This window comes from Chiloscyllium punctatum, chromosome 4, assembly GCF_047496795.1.
Source record: "Chiloscyllium punctatum isolate Juve2018m chromosome 4, sChiPun1.3, whole genome shotgun sequence".
Classification (NCBI taxonomy): domain Eukaryota; kingdom Metazoa; phylum Chordata; class Chondrichthyes; order Orectolobiformes; family Hemiscylliidae; genus Chiloscyllium; species Chiloscyllium punctatum.
This window is the reverse complement of record NC_092742.1, coordinates 34,460,084-34,485,828: the sequence shown is the minus strand read 5'-3', so window position 1 is coordinate 34,485,828 and position 25,745 is coordinate 34,460,084. Positions and strand designations below refer to the sequence as shown.

Genomic DNA, 25,745 nt, shown 5'->3' with positions numbered 1-25,745 from the left:
AGTGAATACAATCCTAACCAACTCAGTTTGTCCTCATACGTCAGTCCTGCCATCCCAGGGAACAATTTGGTAAACTTCTGCTGTACTCTCCTTCTAGCAAGAATATCTTTCCTCAGATAAGGAGACCAAAACTGCACACAGTACTCCAGATGTGGTCTCATTAATACGCTGTGTGATTACAGCAAGACATCCTTATACACGTACTCTCTCACTATAGTACAGCTTGCCTTCTTTTACTGCCTGCTGCACCTACACACTTAGATTCAATGACTGGTGCACGAAGGCATCCAGGTCTCATTCAGCATTCCCCTCAGTTAATTTACAGCCATTTAAATAATGATCTCCTTTCCTAACTTCTGTGACCAAAGTGGATACACTTTAACTTATTCACATTGTACTGACTTTGCCATGCATTTACCCACTCGCTCAGTCTGCTCAAGTCATACTGAAATATCTCTGCATTCTCCTCACAGCTCACCCTCCCATCCAGCATTCTTTCACCTGCAAGTTTTGAGATGCTATATCTAGTTTCCTCATCAAAATCATGAATATATATTGTGAATAGCTGGGGTTCTAGTACTGATCTCTGCAGTACCCCAATACTAACTAATGCCAATCAGGAAAAGATCCATTTATTCCTATTCTGTTTCCTGTCTGCTAACCCATCTTTTATCCATCCACTCCTAATCCTGTTGCCTTTTAGTTTGACCTGTTGCTGTTTTAGATTAGATCAAATTCCCTACAGTGTGGAAATAGGCCCTTCAGCCCAACCAGTCCACACCAACCCTCCAAACAGTAACCCACCCAGACCCATTTCCCTCTGACTAATGCATCTAACGGGCAATTTAGCATAGCCTATTCACCTGACCTGCACACCTTTGGACGGTGGGAGGAAACCAGAGCACCCAGAGGAAACCCACGCAGACACAGGGAGAACGTGCAAACTCCACACAGACAGTCACCCGAGGCTGGAATCGAACCTGGGATCCTGGAGCTGTGAGGCAGCAGTACTAACCACTGAGCCACCATGCCATCTTATGAGGGTCTTTGTCAAAAGTCTTCTGAAAGTCCACATAAACCACATCCTAGTTTTCTCCCTAGTTTTGTTTTAAAAGGTGGGATGACAATAGCTATCCTCTAATCAGTAGGAACTGTTCCAGCGTCTAAAGAATCATGGAAGATGACCCCCGACTGTATCCATTATTTCTAGGGCCACGTCTTTCAACCAAAGAGGATTCTCAAGATTCGTCACTTTGGGTGAAAAAAATTCATCTTCCTCTTCAGTCTTGTCTGGCTTGTCTGTTATTCTGATCACGTGCCCCTCAGTTCCAGACTGAAACAATCAGGGGCAACATCCTTTCTGCATTTATTCTATTTAACCCTTTTAAGAATTTTGTCATATTTTAGGAGTCATTCTCATTTTTTAAAATTCCTGATAATTTAAGCCAATCCTCAATCTCTCCACATAGGATAGTCCTACCATCCCAGGAATCAGTCTGGTGAGCCTCTGCTGCACTCCTTCAATTGCAAGTATATCCTCCTTCTGGGGAAGGCACCAGAAGTGCACACGCTACTCCAGGTGTGGTCTCTCAGGAGGGTGCTATACAAGTGAAGCAAGACATCTTTGCCTCTAGTGATGTAAGGTGTGTGATTCAGGACCATGTTAGAGAGCAGGGGACTGAAGGCCTCAGGAGTGATGACAGGCGAAGGAGAAAATAATAAGCTGTTAGGTTATTAGAATGTAGGACACACCCCACACACCCCACACACACCCCACACACACACTGAGATTAGTGCCCAGGACACAAGCCTGACCGTCCCGATACACGTACCTCCCAGAGCAGCAGACTTTCCTCACTGACGCCCAGGATCAACTTTGAGCAGCTATCTACCCAGAAAACATGGGAGATGCACTGCATTTCAGGTGAGACTGCAACTTCGGGGTTTCAAGTCCCCCTTGCCCACCCCCCCCCCCCCCCCCCCCCCCACCCCTTTCCAGCATACACCTGTTAAATATTCAAGTCATTGAGAGCAAAATGGATGAACTTAAAATGAAACTTCCCTTCCAAAGGGAGTTGAGGGGCCACTGTGTGCCTGTTTCACAGAGACATGGCTCATTCCTGCTCTGCCTGATTGTGCCTTACAATCTGAGGGTTTCTCAGTTGACTGAATGTACCACTCAGCATCCTCAGGCAAGGCAAGGGGTGGTGGGGTCTGCCTCCTAATCAACACCTCCTGGTGCTCAGACCCTGGTGGGTTACTGTTCCCTGGATCTGGAATATAGAGTCATACAGCACAGAAACAGACCGTTTGGTCCAACCAGTCCATGCCAAACATAATCCCAAGCTAAACTAGTCCCACCTGCCTGCTCCTAGCCCTTTTCCCTCCAAACCTTTCCAATTCATATAGTTAGCCAAATGGGGCGTTTTCTCCTTTAGAAAAGTCTTAGAGAGGATCTAATAATGGAAAAGTTTTTAAAATTAGGAACTAATTGGTGTGGCAATACTGAAGACACTTCCACCGACACTCTCATTCGTTTGGCCGAACTGATCCTCACCCTTAACAATTTCTCCTTTGAATCCTCCCACTTCCTCCAGACCAAAGCCATGGGCACACGTATGGGCCCCAGCTATGCCTGTCTCTTTGTTGGCTACGTAGAGCAGTTGATCTTCCGTAATTACACTGGCAACACTCCCCACCTCTTCCTCCGCTACATTCATGACTGCATTGGCGCCACCTCGTGCTCCTGCGAGGAGGTTGAGCAATTCATCAACTTCACCAACACATTCCACCCTGACCTTAAATTTACCTGGACCATCTCTGACACTTTCTTCCCCTTCCTGGACCTCTCCATCTCCATTAATGACGACTGACTTGACACTGACATTTTTTACAAACCCACCGACTCCCACAGCTACCTGGATTACACCTCTTCCCACCCTACCTCTTGCAAAAATGCCATCCTGTATTCCCAATTTCTCCGCCTCCGCCGTATCTGCTCCCAGGAGGACCAGTTCCACCATAGGATACACCAGATGGCCTCCTTCTTTAGAGACCACAATTTCCCTTCCCACGTGGTTAAAGATGCCCTCCAATGCATCTCGTCTGCATCCCGCACCTCCGCCCTCAGACCCCACCCCTCCAACCGTAACAAGGACAGAACGCCCCTGGTGCTCACCTTCCATCCTATCAACCTTCACATAAACCAAACCATCCGCCGACATTTCCGCCACCTCCAAACAGTCCCGACCACCAGAAATATATTTTCCTCCCCACCCTTTTCCACCTTCCGCAAAGACCGTTCCCTCCGCGACTACCTGGTCAGGTCCACTCCCCCAAACAACCCACCCTCCAATCCTGGCACTTTCCCCAGCCACCGCAAGAACTGTAAAACCTGCGCCCACACCTCCTCCCTCAGCTCTATCCAAGGCCCTAAAGGAGCCTTCCACATCCATTAAAGTTTTACTTGCACATCCACTAATATCATTTACTGTATCCGTTGCTCCCGATGTGGTCTCCTCTACATTGGGGAGACTGAGCGCCTCCTAGCAAAGCGCTTTAGGGAACATCTCCGGGACACCCACACCAATCAACCACACCGTCCCGTGGCCCAACATTTCAACTCCCCCTCCCACTCTGCCGAGGACATGGAGGTCCTGGGCCTCCTTCACCGCCGCTCCCTCACCACCATGGAGGAAGAACGCCTCATCTTCCGCCTCGGAACACTTTAACCCCAGGGCATCAATGTGGACTTCAACAGTTTCCTCACTTCCCCTTCCCCCACCTCACCCTAGTTCTAAACTTCCAGCTCAGTAAACTGTCCCCATGACTTGTCCGGACTTGTCCTACCTGCCTATCTCCTTTTCCACCTATCCACTCCACCCTCTCCTCCCTGATCTATCACCTTCATCCCCTCCCCCACTCACCTATTGTACTCTATGCTACTTTCTCCCCACCCCCACCCTCCTCTAGCTTATCTCTCCATGCTTCAGGCTCACTGCCTTTATTCCTGATGAAGGGCTTTTGCCCGAAACGTCGATTTCGAAGCTACTGCCTGAACTGCTGTGCTCTTCCAGCACCACGAATCCAGAATCTGGTTTCCAGCATCTGCAGTCATTGTTTTTAGCCCCATATGAAGGCCATATCTTACAGTAAAGTGCCGTCCATACTACCTACTGCATGATTTCACCTCTGCTATACTGACAGTGGTCTCCATCCTACCCTATGCAGAAGTGAAGAATGCACTTACTGAAGATACAGTGCCACAAACAGTCTTAAGACTGAATACCCTGATGCCTTGTTCATTGAAACTGGTGACTTCAACCAGGCCAACCTCAAGAATGTGCTACTGAAATTCACCAACACATCTCCTATCCCACCAGAGGTGTGACCATCCTTGACCATTACTATACAATCATCAAAGATGCCCACTGCCCCATTCCCCATCCGCATTGTGGAAAATTAGATCACAACGCTGTGCTTCTCCTGCTGGCTTACAAGCAGAAATTGAAGCATGAAGGCCCATTACAGAAAGTAGTGCATTATTGGTCTCAGGAAGCTGAATGGCTGAGAGTCAGTGGACTGACCCATGTCATGAACTCAGCGGCCAACCTAAACAAATATGTTACTACTGTCAAAGACTTCATTGGTAAATGTATAGAAGACTGCACGCTGAAGAGGTTTCTCTGAATGTTTCCTAACTGGAAACCATGGATGAATGAGGAAGCCAACTCCCTGCTGAACTCCAGGTCTGAGGTGTACAAGTCAAGCAACCCTGACCTATACAGGAAATTCAGATGTGACCTTCACAAAGCCATCAGGAATGTCAAGAGGCAATAAACATGAAACCCAGACCAACCACACGGACACCCATCACTTGTGACAAGGCTTACATGACATAATGGGCTACAAAGCAAACTTGAACAGAATTACATCCCTACTCGACGGGCTCAATGTATTTTACACTGACTTTGAACAGAAGGTCAGTGAAACACTGTCATCTGTCCCAACACCCTTGGATGTACCTGTACCCACGGTCACCACTGCACATGTTAGATCGGCGCTCTCTCTCTCGAACCCACGGAAAGTGACTGGCCCTGATGGAGTCTCTGGCTGTGTAGACCAGCTGGTGTATTCGTAGACACATTTAACCTGTCCTTCACACGATCTGAAGCCCCCACCTGCTTCAAGAAAACTACCATCAAACCAGTGCCAAAGAAAAACCATGCAGCATGCCTCAGTGACTACCATATGGAGGCTCTGACCTCCATTATTATGAAGTGCTTACTCAAGCCTATCAGAGTGCCATGATCCTTTGCAATTTGCTGATTGTTGCAGCAAATGCACAACAGATGCCATCTCCATGGTCCTACCTGGAACATCGGGTAATGAGGATACGTGCCTTAGGTGCGTACTTATTGACTACAGTTCAGCCTTCAACACCATAATTCCGAACAAACTTATCTCTAAACTATGAGACCTAGGTCTCAAATATACCCTCCCCCCCCCTCAATGACTTCCTGACCTACAGACTGCAATCAGTAAGAATAGGCAACAACACCGCCTTCATCATAATTCTCAACACATTTTCTTGCTTATGGTTCAGTGTCTGGTTGGACCTTGAAGTCTCTTGTTTGTTGGTCCCTGGTGTCTGAGTTTCCGGTATTTCCACGAGATGTTTGGGGTTGGACCGCTCAGTGGGCCTCATGGTTTGACCTTGCTGGTACTGGGCTGCACTTTGGACTCTTCCTACTATTTGCCTCTGGTTCTGTGGGCCTGGTCTTTATACTATCATGCAGAAAATGTGAAGCCGACACATGCTTGAGCGAAAAGCTAGAGGCTTTATTGAGCCTAACTGTTTTCAAGGCACGAGAAGCGAAGTCAAGCTGCTGAAGCCTGACAGACTCAGGCTCCATTTCAACAGGATCTGATGTCATTATGACTTGGCTCCACTTACACATATTCAGTAGCTATCCTTAAAGGTATAATTGACCCTTTTATTCTAAACTGGAGGTGTCAGTATTACAGGTGAACAAGAAAAATTTTCTAAGAAGCATGGCTCATTTGCTTGGTCTGTTCCCAGTGTAGTTCCTGAAGTGAAAAACAACAATATGCTTATTGCAATGAATACATCACTTTTACATTGAGTGTAATGCAGTACAAATATTAGTATATAAAATGAAATTTCATAGTATTATTGTCAATGGAATTATAACTTGTATAGAGCAATTAGCATTTCTCTTTTAGAATGGTTAATATGATGGCATTGTACCCTGTGGCCGCAAGTATTTACTATCTGGCAATTTGAGCATGAGGTTTGAAGCCTGGAACATATTTGTGATACACGGTATTCCCTGAAACAGATGGTGAGTGCAGAGTGTTGAAATCCGCTACGTTTGGGAGTTTCATTCCGCTCTGAATTCAGTGCAGATCTGCCCACAGTGCAGTCCTCCACCTGGACTGTGTCCTTTGGGGATGGAGGTTGAACAGAGGTTGTCATTCTACTTGGAAGCTAAATCATTAGACTTCAGTGCCCCTTCCTCCTGTGTCAGACCACTAACGTCACAAATGGCTGCCAGCAGCCCTTCAGTAGCTGCTTGGTCTGCTCTTACAACTCTGGTATTTCAATCGTGTCATGTTGCAAGTGAGGGCAAGGTTTTATCTTCCACAAGGTGTAGAAGGTGTGGATGCTGTTGGACTATTGAAGCTGCGATTCTATTTACTTATTCCTTATAAAGACTACTTTGAATGCCTTTTATTTGCCAGATTTGAAGTCTCAAAGTTAGTGCCAAATATTGCTTAGCTAATCCATTTTGAAGAAACATAAGTCCTTTTGAGAGCCGTGAGTTTGACTTTCTCAGTGTACTAAGCTTAGCCAGTCAGGTAATAATTTTACACAACATCATCACATTATATTGACCCAATTACTTTAAATCTAGTGTAAACAAATCGAACATGGACCGTGCTTCGAGAGTGTAGCACAGAAAATTAAATACACACAACCAAATTAATGGCAGGAAATGTTGGGACAATTTTATTTACGTATTGCCAGAATATAAGGTCCATGTGTTATTTTGCAAAGAGTCTGATTCTGAATTTTATATTTTTGAATGCAGTTTCATTGTATGTCACTGAACTTTCTGCCTGTAATGTTTAGTTCACACAAGCTTTACCTTGCATAGTTACATGATCACCAGAACTACAAAACTGGGACATAAGGGGGACGGTGAGTGATTCGGTGAGAATGGGTTATAGTGTTCCAAACTGTTCTGGCACACTGTTTTGAATCTAATTCTGGGGTTGTCATGTCCTGTCTATTGGCAAATGTAAGTATTGAATTGCAAATAAAGTTTGGTCAGATTCATTCCCCTATAAACTGAATTTTCATTAGCTGAAATCCACAAGAATGATTACTTGCAATAAAAAAACCCAATTCAGTCTACTATCCTCAATTTGAATTAACCAAATAAAATTATATGTTTAAAGCACAAACATCACCAATACTTTTCTAATGAAATTGCTTTATTTAAGTTATTGGATAATTCAGTCTTTCAAGGCAAAAAGAACTTTTGAATTGACTGGAATTAACTAAGTGATCAGACTGTAACATTGACACTTGACAGTCCTCTTTTACACTTGGCTATTTGCATAAGGACTAAGTACAACAGGTTAAATATTTGAATGTGGAACACTGTTTTGTATATTTTAAGAACAAGAATGAAGATGACAAAGCATTGACCTTTTTATACTGAACATTTAGAACATGGCTAAAGCATACAAAACTCTACAATAAATTTACACCTTCTGGAAAGATGAGACATATTGGAGCATGCCCATCAATATTAATTGGAAAGTAAAGTTGAGTTAATATTTTTGGGTGTCAACATTGAACTGCTTGTACTCTCTTTATTGACAAGTTTATATCTCTTTTATACCCACTATGCAACATTTTTGTTTGAGTTTATATTCTCAACACAAACATGGTGCTGTTACCTATGTGTGCAATCCTGTTAGGGTGAAAGGAAAAGCTGGTAGGTGTAGCGAAAGCTGGATAACTAGAGAAATTGAGGTATTGGTTAAGAAAAAGAAGGAAGCATATGTCAGGTATAGACAGCAGAGATTGAATGAGTCCTTAGAGCCATAAAGGGTGTAGAAGTATACTTGAAGGAAATCAGGAGGGCAACAATACGACATGAGCTTTGGCACATAGGATTAAGGAGAATCCAAAGGGGTTTTATAAATACGCTCAGGACGAAAGGGTATTAGGGAGAGAATAGTAGCCCTCAAAGAACAGCAAGGTGGCCTTTGTGTGGAGCCACAGGAGATGGGGAAGATATTTAACTAGTATTTTGCATCAGTGTTTACTGTGGAGAAGGACATGGAAGATACAGAATGTGGGGAAATAGATGGTGACATCTTGAAAAATGCCCATATTACAGAGGAGGAGGTGCTGGATGTCTTGAAACGCATAAACGTAGATAAATCCCCAGGACCTGATCAGGTGTAACCTAGATATCTGTGGGAAGCTAGGGAAGTGATTGCTGGGCCTTTTGCTGAGATATTTGTATCGTCAATAGTCACAGGTGAGGTGCCGGAAGACTGGAGGTTGGTTAACATGGTGCCACTATTTAAGAAAGGTAGTAAGGATAAGCCAGGGAGCTATAGACCAGCGAGCCTGATGTCGGTGGTGGGCAAGTTGTTGGAGGGAATCCTGAGGGACAGGATGTACATGTATTTGGAAAGGCAAGGACTGATTAGGGATAATCAGCATAGTTTGTGCATGGGAAATCATGTCTAACAAACTTCATTGAGTTTTTTTGAAGAAATAGAAGAGAATTGATGAGGGCAGAGCGGTGGATGTGATCTATATGGACTTCTACAAGGTGTTTGACAAGGTTTCTCATGGGAAACTGGTTAGCAAGGCTAGATCTCATGGAGTACAGGGGAAACTAGCCATTTGGATACAGAGCTGGCTTGAAGGTAGAAGACAGAGGGTGGTGGGAAGGGTTGCTTTTCAGGCTGGAGAGCTGTGACCAGTGGAGTGCCACAAGGATCAGTGTTGGGTCCACTGCTTTTCGTCATTTATATAAATGATTTGGATGTGAACATAGGAGGTATAGTTAGTAAGTTTGCAGATGTGGAAGTCTAGTTGACAGCAAAGAAGGTTACCTCAAAGTACAACGGGATCTTGATCAGATGGGCCAACGGGCTGAGAAGTGGCAAAAGGAGTTTAATTTAGACAAATTTGAGGTGCTGCATTTTGGAAAAGCAATCGGAGCAGGACTTATACACTTAATGGTAAGGTCCTGAACAAAGAGACCTTGGAGTGCAGGTTTGTAGTTCCTTGAAAGTGGAGTCACCGGTAGATAGGATAGTGAAGAAGGCATTTAATATGCTTTCCTTTATTGGTCAGTGCATTGAGTATAGGAGTTGAGAGGTCATGTTGCGGCTGTACAGGACATTGGTTAGGCTACTTTTGGAATGTTGCATGTGATTCTGGTCTCCTTCCTATTTAAATGATGTTGTGAAACTTGAAAGGGTTCAGAAAAGATTTACAAGGATGTTGCTAGGGTTGGAGGATTTGAACTATAGGGAGAGGCTGAACAGGCTGGGGCAGTTTTCCCTGGAGTGTCGGAGGCTGAGGGGTGACCTTATAGAGGTTTATAAAATGATGGGGAGGGTCGTGGATAGGATAAATAGACAAGGTCTTTTCTCTGGGGTGGGGGAGTCCAGAACTAGAGGGCATAGGTTTAGGGTGAGAGGGGAAAGATATAAAAGGGACCTAACGGGCAACATTTTCACACAGAGGGTGGTGCGTGTGTGGAATGCGCTGCCAGAGGAAAAGGTGGAGGCTGGTACAATTACAATATTTAAGAGGCATCTGAGTGGGTGTATGAATAAGAAAGGTTTAGAGGGATATGGGCCAAATGCTGGAAAATGGGACTAGCTTAGGCAGGGATATCTCGTTGGCATGGACGAGTTGGACTGAAAGGTCTGTTTCTGTGCTGTACATTTCTATGACTCAAAGTGCAGTTGTCCTCATGATGTATCGGCAGCTCGTATTGTCTGTCCTTTTAACTCAAATGTTTAAATTCAATGATTTCATTTTGGTGAGAAAAGAAGGCTTATTGTTTACAGATTATCTGCCAGAGATGGAAGTGGCTCAACCAATCAGCAATCAAAAAATATGCTACCCTTCTACAACCACTAAAACACTATTTGAAATAATCATTGGCATGATCAAAGTTCCCTGCTTTTCCTGTTTCCTTTTTGGCTTTTCAATGGCAATTAGGAAGCTCAGAGATTCCTTGCACAAAGAACAAAAACTTTTCAGAGAAATCAGACTCAACGTTTTGGATCTGGAGACCCTTCCTCAGCATCCACAGTTCTTTTGGTTTTAAAAACTTTTCAGCTAGTTTTTAACACTGAAACCCACCAAGGAACTTCACAGAGATGTGGTCAAAAAGAAACAAGTTCAAAGAAGGATTACATTAAGAAACAGTGATTTTATTTTGCAAATAAAAGTCAGTCTAATAATCATGAACAAAATTATTTTAAGATTTTTGTCCTGCACTCACTGATTTGACGCAAACACAGGTTTTCTGTTTTTGGTGGAAAATTCCGTACTTACATATTCTGTGTTAAAACAAACGATTTATTCAGAATTAGTAATTCAGATGCAGTTTGCTGGCTGACTACTTGGGAATACTTTGCTTATGCCCACAGTTCAGGGTTCTGAGTTAAATAAGGCCCAAGTATTCTAACTCACAAAGCCAGATTATGAAGGATAGAACAAGAGTCTAATCTTTACACATTTAATAGGCACTTATTTGCCGAGATACATATTACAAACAAGCAGCTTCTAAGCTAGTCACCACAGTTTCAGCCTGTTCTTGGCTCTGGAAGCATTAGTGCATCCCAGTCTATGCCTTTCACCTAAACACAAAAGTGGAGGAGATCGAGCCCTCGTATGAAGTGTGGTCCCAGCTTGGCCAAGCACTTAAGAAAGACTGCAAAGGATGAACATTTTAGCTTTATTTCCTCATTTTTCAACTTAAAATTTTGCAGTCTGTTTTAGTATTAAGTTTTAACCTTTTTATGCTATGCTAAGAGTGACTGTAATGTTTAGCTTTTATCTTTGCTTCTTATTTCTTTTTTCCTTGTTCTTAACTTTTTGTACCAAGTTACTTGTAGCTAAGGTGGCGTCATCGAAAACTTTTCAGTGTATTCCTGTGCTTTTATATTTGGGGACGTACGACGATAAAGTCTAAATCTTAAACTAGTTTACAATTAACCTCTTCTACCCCCTCTCTTTTTTTCATAAAAACTATACCTAATCCAGTTTTTCTTCAAAGAGTTAAACCAGTTACTCCCAGATTCTGCATGAAGTAGTACCCTTCTCCCTAACAATTTCTTTGTAATCCAGCAAGTAATTAATTGCATCCACCAAATTTTAATTTTCTTTCTTTCCTTTCTCGCCAGCATCTCTTTCCAGCCAGTAAGGTTAGCTCATCACCTTTTCTGACTCGTGCTTTTTATGGACTGTATACACTGAGCAAATATTCCTCACTCTAACTGTGGTATAGAATCTGACTTGGGGTATCTGACTTGCAGGCCTAGATTTTCACAGCAGTGAAAAGCTTCTGCACTTTGGTGTTGGGTTGTCAGCCATGATTGAATGGCGGAGTGGACTCGATGGGCCGAATGGCCTTACTTCCACTCCTATGTCTTATGGTCTTATGGGTTTGGAAATCGGAAGTCCTGCCCCTGAACATGTTATCTACCATTGCCCAGGCAGGAATGGGAGTGCGTTGCATTTTGTGCATGTACATTTTTTCTGGAGGCAGCTGGCCGTAGAAATCAGGAGCCTCCTCCACTCATGATTCTGGTTGTGCAGTGTTTCCAAAAAAAAAATTTGTGTACATTAGATCTGTGGGAGCAGGTCTGAATTTCTTGCATTCATTTGGACAGGCAGTTGCTCTTTGAGATAATTAGAAATACACATGAGTGTGCCCAAAAAGTGCATAAATGTAAGCTTCTCAACACCATCAAGAGGTACAGTCAAAAGTAACCATTAAGTGTCAAGGCACCTGTCCTTTGAAGCTTTGATTAAAAATCTAGGGTAGTTTTGTTTTTAAAGCATTGCCTGCTATTTCATTTTGTCTGTCAGTTATAATCCTGCTGGGTACCATTTACTGTTTTAGCCTGACATGACTGGCTTCACAGCCTTCTGTTATCACAGTAGGGCATCTGCTAATTACAATTTGATTGAGCTCTCAATGGTTATAAACTCCTTGAAGTGGAAATATAAATTAATTTTGAATGCTGCTTGTTTCAAGTGATTGAGCATCGAATGAAACGTTTGTTATAGAGTCCTTGAGTTGTACAGCACTGAAACATACCCATCAGTCTAACCCATCCATGTTTACTGGATATCCTAAATGGATCTAGTTCCATTTGCCAGCATTGGGCTCATATTCCTCTTAAACCCTTCCTATTCATATACCCATCCAGATTCCTTTTAAATGCTGTAATTGGACCAGCTCCTACAGCACCTTCTCTGGCAGATTGTTCAATACATGTGAAAACGTTGCCCCTCAGGTCCCTTTTTCTAGTTCTGGACACTCCCCTCCCCTCCCCTCTCCACCCCAGGAAAAGACCTTGGCTATTCACCCTATCTATGCCCCTCATGATTTTTTAAACCTCTGTAAGGTCACCCTTCAGTGTCCAATGCTCCAGAGAAAATAGTCCTAGAGTATTCAGCCTCTCCCTATAGATCAAACCCCCCAACCTGGCAACATCTTGTAAATCGTTTCTGAATCCTTATGTTTCACAACATCTTTCCTTTCGCAAGGAGACAAGAATTGAACGCAGTACTCTAAAAGTAGCCTCATTAATGTCTTGTATAGCTGCAAAATTATGTCCCAATTCCAATACTCATTGTAGGCAGACATGCCAAACGGCTTCTTCCCTAACCTGTCTGCCTGCCAATCCACTTTCAAGAAACTATGCAGCTATGCCTCTAAGTTTGTTTGTTTGGAAAACGCTCCAGGGCCCTACCATTAACTGTACAAGTCCTACCATTATTTACCTTTTCAAAATTCAACAGCCCATATTTACCTAAATTAAACTCCATCTGCCACTCCTTGGACCATCTGATCAAGGTCCCATTGTACTCTGAGATAAACTTCTTCATTGCTCACTACACCTCCAATTTTAGTGTCAACTTACCAACCATTTCTCCTATATTCACATCCAAATCATTTATATAAATGACAAAAAAACAGTGGACTCAGCACTGATCCTTGCTGCACACCGCTGGTCATAGGACTGCAGTCCTATAAGTAACATTCTACTACCACCCTTTTTGTCTCTTACATTCAAGGTGATTTTATATCCAATTGGCTCCTCCCCCAGATCCCATGTGATCTAACCTTGCTAATCAGCTTGTGGAACTTGCTGATATAGATAATGTGTGCTGCTCTGCCTTTATCAATCTTCTTAGTCACCTCTTCAAAAAACACAATCAAGTTAGTGAGACACAATTTCTCACATACAAAGCTATGTTGACTATCCCCAATCAGTCCTTGCCTTTCCAAAATGCATGTAAACCTTGTCCCTCAGAATCCCCTCTAACAATTTACCCTTACATCAGGCTCACCAGTCTGTAGTTCCCTGGCTTTTCCTTCCCACCTTTCTTAAATAATGGCACCATATTAGCTCAACTCTAATCTTCCAGCATCTCACCCATGCATGTCCCTGATACAAATATCTCAACAAGGGACTTAGCAATCTCTTTCATGTCTTCCAACAAAGTTCTGGGATACACCTGATCAGGTCCCAGGGATATGCGTCTTAAGATGTCCATCACCTTTTCTTCTAATATATGGACACCTTTTTGAGATATTGTTATTTATATCCCCAAGTTCCCTCGCTTCCATGTCCTTCTACAGACTAAATACTGACGTGAAATATTTGTTTAATATCTCATCCATCTCATGTAATTCCACTTTTAGATGGCCTCATTGATCTTTTAAGGATCCCTATTCTCTCCCTAGTTACTCTTTTGTCCTTAACATACTTACTAAATCTCTTAGGATTCTCCTTATCTTAATTTGCTAAAGCTATCTTATTTCCTGTTTTGGCCCTCCTGACTTCCCTGTTAAGTATACAGGGCAACCCCTGTACCTGTGGAATCATTTTCCGTGGTTTCAGTTACCCATGGTTTACTGCGGCCTGAACATATTAAGGGGAACTTTCTAGAACCAGGGGCCAAGAGGCAGCTGGGAAGTTATATTTCCCATTGAAATGAGTAGATTCACTCCTATCCACGGTTTCTGGATTCCGCAGTAGATTGTGGAATGTATCCCCCGCAGGTACGGGGAGACTACTGTACTCCAATTGCTCTTATACTCTTTGAGTGATTCACTCAAGCCAGCTCTTTCTGCCTGACGTATGCCTCCTTATTTTGTTTGACCTGTGCATTCCATACACTGACCAGCCTTGCCTTTTGTGCTAACAAGAACATAACTGTCTCTGAACCTTTGTTATCTCATTTTTGAAGGCCTCCCACTTCCCAACCATGCCATCAGCTTCCCCCAAACAACTTTTGAAAGTTCCTGCCTGAATACCATCAAAATTGGCCTTACTCCAATTTAATACATTAGATTTTAGATCGCGTCTATCATTTTTCATAACTACCCGAAAACTAATAGAATTATGGTCACTTGCCCCAAAGTGTTCCCCCCACTGACACCTTATTCAATTGCCCAGCCTTAATTCCCAAATAGAAGGTCAAGTTTTGCTCCTTCTCTAGTAAGTATATCCATATATTGAATAACAAAGTTTTCTTGAACACACTTAACAAATTCCTCCCAACTCAAGCTGTTAATACTATGGCAGTCCTAGTCTATGTTTGGAAAGTTAAAATCCCCTATCATTACCGCCCTATTGTTCTTACAGATAACTGAGGTCTCCTTACTATTGGAATGCTGACTATTGGGAGGGGACTATAGTACAATCCCAATAAAGTGATCATCCCAGGCTATCCAAATGACCTCCTTCCACACTCCAGGGATTCTATGATTCTATGAAGTGAATTGTGCCTGATGTCCTGGCATACCTCAACTGAGATAATTTACACTCTCCAGGAGTGTCTGCTCATCACCATGTTGTTTGTGTGAACTTGCTGTCTGCGAGATGCTAGAGAAACACATGTTTTAATAAAAGGTGACACTAATTCCTGCTAGTTGCCAGCATGAGACAACACTTGTAAATTTGCACCTGACCCCACCCTCTTCTTTCAACATTGGAACATTGAGGAGGTTGAAATGTTTGTATATTTGAACGGAAGCAGGAAACAGACTGTTTGAAGAAGATAGGCCTGTGTGTGTTCTGTATGGTATCATTGTTCTTGTAATGCAGACGGTAAACAAACAAACTATGGCAGCTGTGCTGTGCTGATGTTAACTCCAGCTTCCTGATTGTTTCAATGCCCTGCTTACCCATAACTTTATAAAACCAGTTGTTAACATTCTGCAGAAACTACGACATTACAATTAATATACAAGGTCGTTGACCTCACACTGGCGATACTTCTGCTGAAATGTAGCAGAGGGAGGTGCTGCTTACCAGTGAACACAGCAATCAGAAACCGATCTGTCATGAGGGGTTGTTAATCCACCAAGGTATTATGGAACATTTTGTAGACAAAAGATCTGAATTCTGGATGTGAGGTGAAAATATTGCCTGTGATATGAAGGCTGCATTTGAGGTTAATGTGAATAGTGTGCAGATAGATCTTTTCACTTTTCTCTGAAACTTAGGGTGGTCAATCCTCATGGGTTGATCTGGCGTCAATTTGAAGTTTTTTGCAGAAGTGACAAATAAGATTGTTGAAGGTAGAGTGGTGGATGCTGTCTGTATGGACTTCAGCAAGGTGTTCAACAAGTTTCTGTATGATAGACTGGTTAGTAAGGTTAGATCAAATGGAACACAGAGCTAGCCATTTGTATACAAGATTGGCTTGAAGGTAGGAGACAGAGGGTGGTGGTGGAGGGTTGTTTTTCAGACTGGAGGCCTGTGACCAGCGGTGTGCTGCAAGGATCATTGCTGGGTCTACTGCTTTTCATCATTTATACAAAAGATTTGGATGTAAATACAGGAGGTTTGGTTAGTAAGTTTGCTGATGACACCAAAATTGGTAGTGTAATGGACAGTGACGAAGGTTATCTCAAATTACAACAGGGCCATGATCAGCTGGGCCGATGGGCCGAGGAGTGACAGGTGGAGTTTAATTTAGATAAATGTGAGGTGTTGCATTTGGTAAGGCAAATCAGGGCACAACTTATGCATTTAATGGTAAGGTGCTAGGGAGTGTTGCTGAACAAAGAGACTTGGAGTGTAGGTTCATAGTTCCTTGAAAGTGGAGTCACAGGTAGACACGGCAATGAAGAAGGTATTTGGTATACTTTCCTTTTTGATGAGTATAGGGTTTAGGATGTCATGTTGTGGCTGTAAAGGACAATGGTCAAAACATTGAGTATAAGAATTAAGACATTATTTTGCAGCTGTACAAGACATTGGTGAGGCCAACTTTGAGTTCTGCATTCAATTCTGATCTCCCTGCGAAAGGAAAGATCTTGTTAAGCTTGAAAGGGTTTTGAAAAGATTTACAAGAATGTTGCCAGAGTTGGAGGGTTTCAGCTGTAGGGAGAGGCCAAATAGGCTGGGGCTGGAGTGTAGGAGGCTGAGGGTTCACCTTGGAGAGATTTATAAAATCATGAGGGCCATGGATAGGCTGAATAGCCAAAGTCTTTTTCCCCGGAATAGGGGAGTTCAAAACTAGAGGGCATAGTTTTAAGGTGAGGGGGGAAAGATTTAAAAGGGGACTAAGGGACAAGATTTTCATGCAGGTGGTAGTGTATCTATGGAATGAGCTGCCAGACGAAGTGATGGAGGGGAGTACAATTACAACACTTAAAAGATGTCTTGATGGGTACGTGAATAGGAAGGGTTTTGAGGTTTTGAGGGATATGGCCAAATGCCGGTAAATGGGGCTAGATTAATTTAGGATATATGGTATGGGCGAGTTGGACCAAAGGTTCTGTTTCTGTGCTGTACAACTCTATGACTCTATAACTCTAATTGAAGATAAATCTCCAAAACATTGTACAACCCTGGCAAAAGACTGCAGTGACATTTTGAAAAGTGTTTATCTTTATCACTGCCTTTAAACATTTCCCTTTTTATAAGACCATAAGACATAGGAGTGGAAGTAAGGCCATTCGGCCCATCGAGTCCACTCCACCATTTAATCATGGCTGATGGGCATTTCAACTCCACTTACCCGCATTCTCCCCATAGCCCTTAATTCCTTGTGACATCAAGAATTTATCAATCTCGGCCTTGAAGCCATTTAGCGTCCCGGCCTCCACTGCACTCCGTGGCAATGAATTCCACAGGCCCACCACTCTCTGGCTGAAGAAATGTCTCTGTATTTCTGTTCTGAATTGACCCCCCTCTAATTTTAAGGCTGTGCCCACGGGTCCTAGTCTCCTCACCTAACAGAAACAATTTCTTAGTGTCCACCCTTTCCAAGCCATGTATTATCTTATAAGTTTCTATTAGATCTCCCCTTAACCTTCTAAACTCCAATGAATACAATCCAAGGATCCTCAGCCATTCTTCATATGTTAGACCTACCATTCCAGGGATCATCCGTGTGAATCTCTGCTGGACATGCTCCAGTGCCAGTATGTCCTTCCTGAGGTGTGGGGCCCAAAACTGGACACAGTACTCCAAATGGGGCCTAACCAGAGCTTTATAAAGTCTCAGTAGCACATCGCTGCTTTTATATTCCAACCCTCTTGAGATAAATGACAACATTGCATTCACTTTCTTAATCACGGACTCAACCTGCATGTTTACCTTTAGAGAATCCTCGACTAGCACTCCCAGATCCCTTTGTACTTTGGCTTTATGAATTTTCTCACCGTTTAGAAAGTAGTCCATGCTTGTATTCTTTTTTCCAAAATGCAAGACCTCGCATTTGCTCACATTGAATTCCATCAGCCATTTCCTGGACCACTCTCCCAAACTGTCTAGATTCTTCTGCAGCCTCCCCACTTCCTCAGTACTACCTGCCTGTCCACCTAACTTCGTATGATTGGCAAACTTTGCTAGAATGCCCCCAGTCCCTTCATCCAGATCATTAATATATACTGTGAACAGCTGCGGCCCCAATACTGAACCCTGCGGGACACGGCTTGTCACCTTTTTATCCCAACTCTCTGACTTCTGTCAGATAGCCAATCCTCAATCCATGCCAGTAGCTCACCTCGAACACCATGGACCCTCACCTTGCTCAGCAGCCTCCCGTGTGGCCCCTTATCAAAGGCCTTTTGGAAGTCTAGATAGACCACATCCACTGGGTTTCCCTGGTCTAACCTACTTGTCACCTCTTCAAAGAATTTTATCAGAAAAGTAGTTGACTGTCAATTGAGGACCTTAAGATATAAGAGCAGAATTAGGCCATTTGGCTCATCAAATCTGCTCCCTCATTCGGTCAGGGCTGATATGTTTCTCAACCCCATTCTTCTGCATTCTCCCTTTACTCATTACTCTGTCTTCAAAACATTGACTTGGCCTTCACAGCCCTCTACAGATTCACTGCCTCTTGACTGAAGAAATTCCTCCTTATTTCAGTTCTAAAGGGTAGTTCCTTCACTTTGAGGCTGTGCCCTTGGGTCCTAGTCTCTCCCACTAGTGGAAACATCTTCTCCATGTCCACACTGTCCAGGCCTCTCAGTATTCTGTAAGTTTCAATGAGACCCCTGCTCAGTGTTCTAAACTCAATTAAGTATAAGCCCAGAGTCTTCAACTGCTGCTCGTATGACAAGTGCTTCAACCTGAATAACATTCTTGTAAACCTCCACTGGACCCCCTTCAAGGCCAACACATCCTTCCTTAGATACAGGGGCCCAAACTGCTCATAATCCAAATGCGGTCTGACCAGAACCCTACATAACCTCAGCAGTGCATCTGTTATATTCTAGTCCTCTCTAAGTGGATGTTAACATTACATTTGCTTTCCTAACTGCCAATTCAATCTGTATGTTGACCTTAAGAGAATCTGAACTAGGATTCCCCAGTCCATTTAAGCATTAGATTTCTGAAGCCCTTCCCCATTTGTAAAATAGTCTATGCCTCTGTTCTTCTTACCAAAGTGCATAATCTCACATTTTCCGACAGTGTATTCTCTCTGCTACTTCTGCGCCCACTCTACTAGTCTGTCCAAGTCCTTCTGCAGCTTTCCCGCTTCCTCAGCTTTCCCTCAACCTATTATGCCATTTTGCTTTCCTGTTGGCACACAGAAGCAGTAGGTCACAGGGATGATCTTATTGGAAGACTAATAGAAACAGAAAAGAGCAGCAAGAATAGGTTATTCAACCCATCAAGGCTGATTCTCTCTCTCAATGCCTTAATGTTGCTCGCTGTCATGCTCCTTGGTGTCTTTTGTGTCTATAAACCTTCTCTTTCTTTTTTAAATATATTCAGTGACTTGGCCTCCACCCTAGCTGGTGGAATGATGGAAAATGGCTGGAGCCTGTGTCACACGAAGAAAGATTCAGGAATTTGTTTAATTGCAGTTGCCAACCTGAGAAGTTTCAACAATACTCCACAAACTTAACACCATCCAGGACAAAGGAAGTACCTGACTAGACTCCCGTCAATCACTCCCTTTGTCACCATTGTTATATTGTGCAGCAGGTGCACCAACTACATTGTGCATAATGTACTGCAATGGTTCTCAGTCTGAGTTCTGTCGATAACTGGTGATCTGTGTACACTTTCCAGGGGGTTCAGCAAGCGGACCAGCATTGCAAGTGGGCGACATGGATAACCAACCAGTGATAAGTGAGTGAGTGGCAGCTGGTAGCATGTACCGCTCATCTCTGTGCTTCAGTTTCCTTTGCCCTCCCTATCATCCTCCTGTTCCATCCCAACCCTCTTCTATCCTCTATTCTCCCTCTATGTCCCTGGCTGCCTCCCTAAGCACTTTCTCATCCTCCCCTGCCATCTTCCCCATACAACACCCCTCCCCACCCTCCACTATCACATGCCCCCTAGTGCTCTTGCTCTCTCTGTGCTTGTTTCTTCCTGCACTCCAGATCTCCACTGTGCGTTCTCACTGCTATTGCTTTCCCTATGCTATTTCTGGGGCCTTCAGTCTCTGGTCTCTGTACTACTACCAATGATAGATAGGGGAGGAAATTTGCTTGCTTACTGCTTTCAGCAATGTTATGTGAACCTGTTGATCAATCGGATATACTGAATAAGGAGATTGACAAACTGTTTCTTGATGTTTTAAAATGGAAAACGATTCAATGTTTTTAAAGATTTTGAAACTTCTGTAAGATACTTGGCCCATTTTGGATCAGGCAGTGAAAGTGAGGACTGCAGATGCTGGAGATCAGAGTCTAGATCAGAGTGGTGCTGGAAAAGCACAGCAGGTCAGGCAACATCCAAGGACCAGGGCATTCCTGTTGAAGGGCTTTTGCCCAAAACATCGATTTTCCTGCTTTTCCAGCACCACTCTGATCTAGACCCCCATTTTGGATCAGTTGAACTACTTCAGAAACAATTACTCCATGTGCACATTAGGTGACCTCAACCTGATGACAGTCACTCACTCAGTGACTGACTGCGGGCAAATGACAGTAAAACTATAAAAGAAAACTGGTCAGTGTGAAAGGCTCGGGTTGTACAGACCCTTTTCCAATACTGTTGATTTTGTCATCTTCCAAAATCATTGTGAGAAAGATCTCCCTCTGCATTTGTGACACAGTGGAGGTGATTTCAAAAGCTGACAGCTTTGAATATTTTCTAAACCACAGTACATTCTACATAAACTGGTTTAATTTTAATAATTGTTATGAACTTAATGAAATTCTCATAAAATCAAACCATCACTTAGTTTAATGATTGTTATGAATTTAATGAAATTCTCCATACAGTAATATCAATCATGGGCTTCATACGTGTGGTAGAAAAGACCGAAGACTGTCTGCTAAATGAATAGGTTGGGCCCAAACTGTATATTTAAAAAGAAGTTAACATGGCTTTGTAAGTAAACAGTCATGCTTCCCTGTTGTATTGAATTTCATGGAGGATCAACAGAAAGAGCAGAGAAAGGAAATGCATTGGAAGATACATTCAAGGCATTGAGAAAGTGATTATCCTGATGTGATGTGTTCAGGGGTCAGATAGGAAAGAAGGTTGAAAGATGGTGACAAAGTGGAAAACTGGGTGTTGAAGGAAGTATTCTTTCAGATTGCCAAAAAGTAGAAAGTGTCCTCTGAGGATCCATACTGGAATTACTCAGTTTAACTGGGTTTAACCCCAGTATTATCCAGTAGAAATTACTGACCAGCCGCATGTCTGGCCACAGTGACACCATTTTAACTGCATTCATTTCAGTAGAAAGCCAAACATATGTTCTCATAATATATGTAAATGTTATTCAGCTGTATTTACTGAACAAACATCTACAACCGTTTCGTGAATAATAGATTAATAAGCAAACAATTGATTAAAAAAAACTTTATGGGTTCCTGTTCTGGTGAAATATTTGTTTAAAATACCATGAATATTTGATTATGAATATACATGTCCACCAACTTTGCTGTGCAGAGCTGAATACATTGTAAATAAAAAACTGAAGGAAGTGTGGATGCTGGAAATCAGAAACAAAAACAGAAATTGCTGGAAAAGCTCATCAGTTATGGCAGCATCTGCGGATAGAAAGCAGAATTAATGTTCTGGTTCCATTGGTAGTCTGAAGAAGACTCACTGGACCCGAAACATTAACTTTGATTTCTCTCCACAGATGAGCTTTTCCAGCAATTTCTGTCGTCGTTGTTGCTGAATACATTGCAGTATTTATGAGATTTATCAAATCTGTCATTTAGTTGCAATTCATTAGGTAAAAGGTTAATTAAGGAAATAGATGATAACATTTTTTCCATGTTTCTCCAGCCCTAGTCTCCAGGTCCTAGACTCTCCCATGAAGGGAAACATCCTGTCAGCATTTCCCCGTCAAGCCCTTTAAGAATCCTATATGTTTCAATGTGATCACCTCTCATTCTTCTAAACTCCAGTGAATAGAGTGAAAATTTATACTCACTAGGAATGGTATTGTCCTCTTTAAATCAAATATGATTTATGGATTCCCACAGATGCTAGAGTCAACAGTTTAAATCAGAGGAATTTGAAATATTGGAGTAAAATGGAGTCAAATGCCAATTGGTACCACTGTTTCACCCAGTCAAATGGTGTTGCAGATGTGTTTGCTTAGTGATCAGCTAGATGGTAATTTCCATACTTCCCTTATGATAAGGACATGGTGGACAGTCAAAATGAACTTCCTACCATACAAGAAAGTGTGGAACTTAACCCCATGTTTGATCAGGAATGCCTGTTTCTCAACTTTGAGCAATTTCAGTCTGACTTTGTTAATGTGAAACAAATGCTACAGAACTTTCCCCACCATCTTCCATATCTAGATCTAATCTCTATAGTCTGGCATTGCATGCTAAAACCAATTTATTCTTAGGATTATATCAAATCAAAACTGCATCTCTAGTCATATGTTCCAACACTCCACAAACTATTCCTAATCTGTGTCAAAAAGTGTGGCGCTGGAAAAATACAGCCGGGCAGGCAGCATCCGAGAAGTAGGAGAGCCGATGTTACGAGCATGAGCTAAGCTTATGCTTGAAACGTGAACTCTCCTGCTCCTCGGATGCTGCCTGTCCGGCTGTGCCTTTCCAGTGCCACACTTTTTGACTCTGATCTGCAGTCTTCACTTTCTCCCATTCCTAACCCATTCCAGTTTTGAGAAGTGGAACAAATGCATTAAGTGGCTCAAGCTGGTAAATTGATAACTTTAATCTGATTGAACCTAGTTATGATAATGGAAGTACTTCTGCTAATGGACAAACGAAAGATGATGTTTGAAAGTTGGGCGAGTGGGAAGGGGAGGGTAGATGTTTGGAACACAGCCATGGGAACTTTCAACACTCTTTCTTCTGACCTGACCATTTTGGCAGTGGTTGTTGAAATGAATTCAATCTTTCAGCTTGATTATCATGGATATTAGTTGGAAACATTATATTGGATGAAAAGTCTTGTCCTCTCTAAGACCAAACAGTCCACCATAACAATCTGGTCCAACAAACAGTTCAACTAAAACTAATAAAATTCACCTCCAAGAAATGGTATCTATTCCTGAGAACTCCCATTCAAAACCTACCTGGCCTAGACTGAGCTGAGGGGTTTTTGCGCTGTCCATTCACTGATACAGATGGTACAACAGTACAATTGTGAAAGAATTAGTCTCCTTTTTGAGAAGGAATGAAATACAACATGAGTAATATCAACCTCTGGCACTCCATCAACAGTTACTTACCCAATGGGTAATGCTATTTGTAACTATGTGACTCAACGGTGTAATGATTTTAATGGAAGCAGATTGATTTTTTACTGGAAAGAGCTGGCACTCGCTTCATAATAATGTTGAGAACAAAAAGTAGTGGGGGCTGTTTTAGACGATTTTGCCAAACGAGACATTGAAGGAGGATTTTCTGTGAACTTGAAAGTTCAATCCTGTTTATAATATGATAATCCTAAATTTCATGTTGACAAACTAGTCTGTGGGTTTGGGTATTTGCTCATGCACTGTTCTGGAGACTGCTTTCTTCTTGTCTGTAAGTAAGGCTCTTCAATTCTAACATTCTTTTATTTACATCTGTTCATACCTGGTTCTCAAATGGAGTTCTTTAGTGTAGTGTCTCAGGCCTCACTCTTCTGGACTGGCATCTTTTCTCTCACTGATTTATGTGAGTCTGACATCAATTACATCATGTTTTACAGAAACCGCATTTATACCACATCGCCCCCTAAGTTCCTCTTTACAAGGTTTATATCATTCCAGTAGTTTACTTGTAATCAGTTAACATCATTATTAGTATTGTCATTGTTATGGTCATTATTGCCATCCTCTGTCCCCAACCCTGCTCCCCTAAAGTTCAAATTTTTTTCTCAGGGGAATTTGATTTGGAATTCTGACTGGACATCCCAAACTGGTTTGTTTGAATTCAACACTTGGATATTGATGTTAATTCACGTCTGAAGGTTTTATTCCACACTGTAGACTGCCTGATGTAGTCTAAACATGGCTGTTCCATGTTCTGGAGCAGTCATTCTCTGCCTCACTTCTTGGCTAAAGTACCTCCAGCTCCTTCACCTTGCCTCACAAACAGGAGAAGTTCATGGTCATCTGGCTTTATATCCAAATCTAGTATGGGGGCAGTTACATGAAACGTAACTTCAGGATGATCATTTCACTTCAAAGGAATATCCGGCATAAAAAATTACACAAAGCCTTTTTGACCTCAATCAATACTAACTCTCTGGGTGCCCTGAATTAGTTTTAACTTCAAATCTTTTAACTCTTAATTTACCTTATATCCATGTACCTGACAATCAAAGCTCTGAGTGCGTTCCCATCCTCATCACCATCAATGTATATATAGTGGTCATGTATCCAGATTAATGTTCCTTAATGTCGCTATGCTTCCATGTGAGAAGGAGGTGTATAATCAGTTTGAGAGTGCACAGACAGATTGGAGGGGTATAAAAGGAGGGGTGGAAGAGATGCCTGGACTAAGGACTTTGAGGAGGAAAGTCACTAAGCTGGCAGGCAAGTAAGGGGACTATGTATATGTCCAGCAATTTATTGAGAGAGCCACCAAGCAGCCAAGCACCAGCAATGATCATATATCGTATCACTGACAGATCTTTGTGTGTCTCTGCAGCCTACAGACCACAGAATTAAGGCAGCAGCCAGAAGGGGAAAATACCCATTTCCTAAGGCCCAGTTCTCCAAAAAGATACCTCCTGAGACATAACAGATTCTTAGAGTATATGCTGTCAAGGCATTCCAACCACCTCCATGGGCAGTCCATCGACAGTAAGCTCAAGGGCACATCCTGGTGTACAAGGCATTGAAATGGGCCCACAGATGGAAGAGGAGGAAAAGGCTAAGGTCTCTGATCTTTGGAGGAGAATGGGCCCCTGCTGACTCATATATAGATGATGAGCATCTGGACCCAGCCCTTTATGAGTTGGAGATACAGATACTGGTAGGAACATTTGGCAGAGGTGCCAGAGACCTTGTGTAGACTGGGGTGAAGGATAGAGGGGTCAGCCAACTTTGTCTCTGACTTTGTGGCTGCCTCTGTGGCCTTACAGGCCCATTCACCTCAAGCATTAGAAAAGGTGCAGAGGAGATTTACCAGGATGTTGCCTGGAGCGAAGGTCTTATGAGGAAAGGCTGAGGGACTTGGGTCTGTTCTCTTTGGATAGAAGGAGCCTAAGAGGGGATTTAATAGAGACATACAAGATGAGCAGAGGATTAGATAGGGTGGACAATGAAAGTCTTTTTCCTAGGATGATGACGTCAGCTTGTACAAGGGGGCATAACTACAAATTGAGGGGTGATAGATTTAAGACAGATATCAGAGGCAGGTTTTTTTACTCAGAGAGTGGTAAGGGCTTGGAATGCCCTGCCTGCCACATCAGGGGTATTTAAACAGTCCTTGGATAAGGATATGGAGGATGATTGGGTAGTGTAGGGGGAAGGGCTTAGATTAGTTCACAGATCAGCGTGACATTGAGGGCCG

The 25,745-nt window shown here is 42.6% G+C and overlaps 1 protein-coding gene across 3 annotated transcripts in view; it reads left to right on the top strand.

Annotated features, from left to right (window-relative positions):
* syt16 (synaptotagmin XVI) overlaps window positions 1–25,745 on the top strand; it is a 195,947-nt gene that overhangs the window by 28,856 nt on the left and 141,346 nt on the right. For 2 of the 3 annotated variants that reach the window (XM_072568350.1, XM_072568348.1), the window contains exon 1: window positions 19,855–19,917. The exons of the other annotated variant lie outside the window; for it this stretch is intronic. In XM_072568350.1, coding sequence (XP_072424451.1) covers window positions 19,896–19,917 — 22 coding nt within the window. In that variant the 5' untranslated portion in view covers window positions 19,855–19,895. Of the gene's footprint in view, window positions 1–19,854; window positions 19,918–25,745 lie in introns of those variants that run through there. 3 annotated transcript variants of the gene reach the window in all.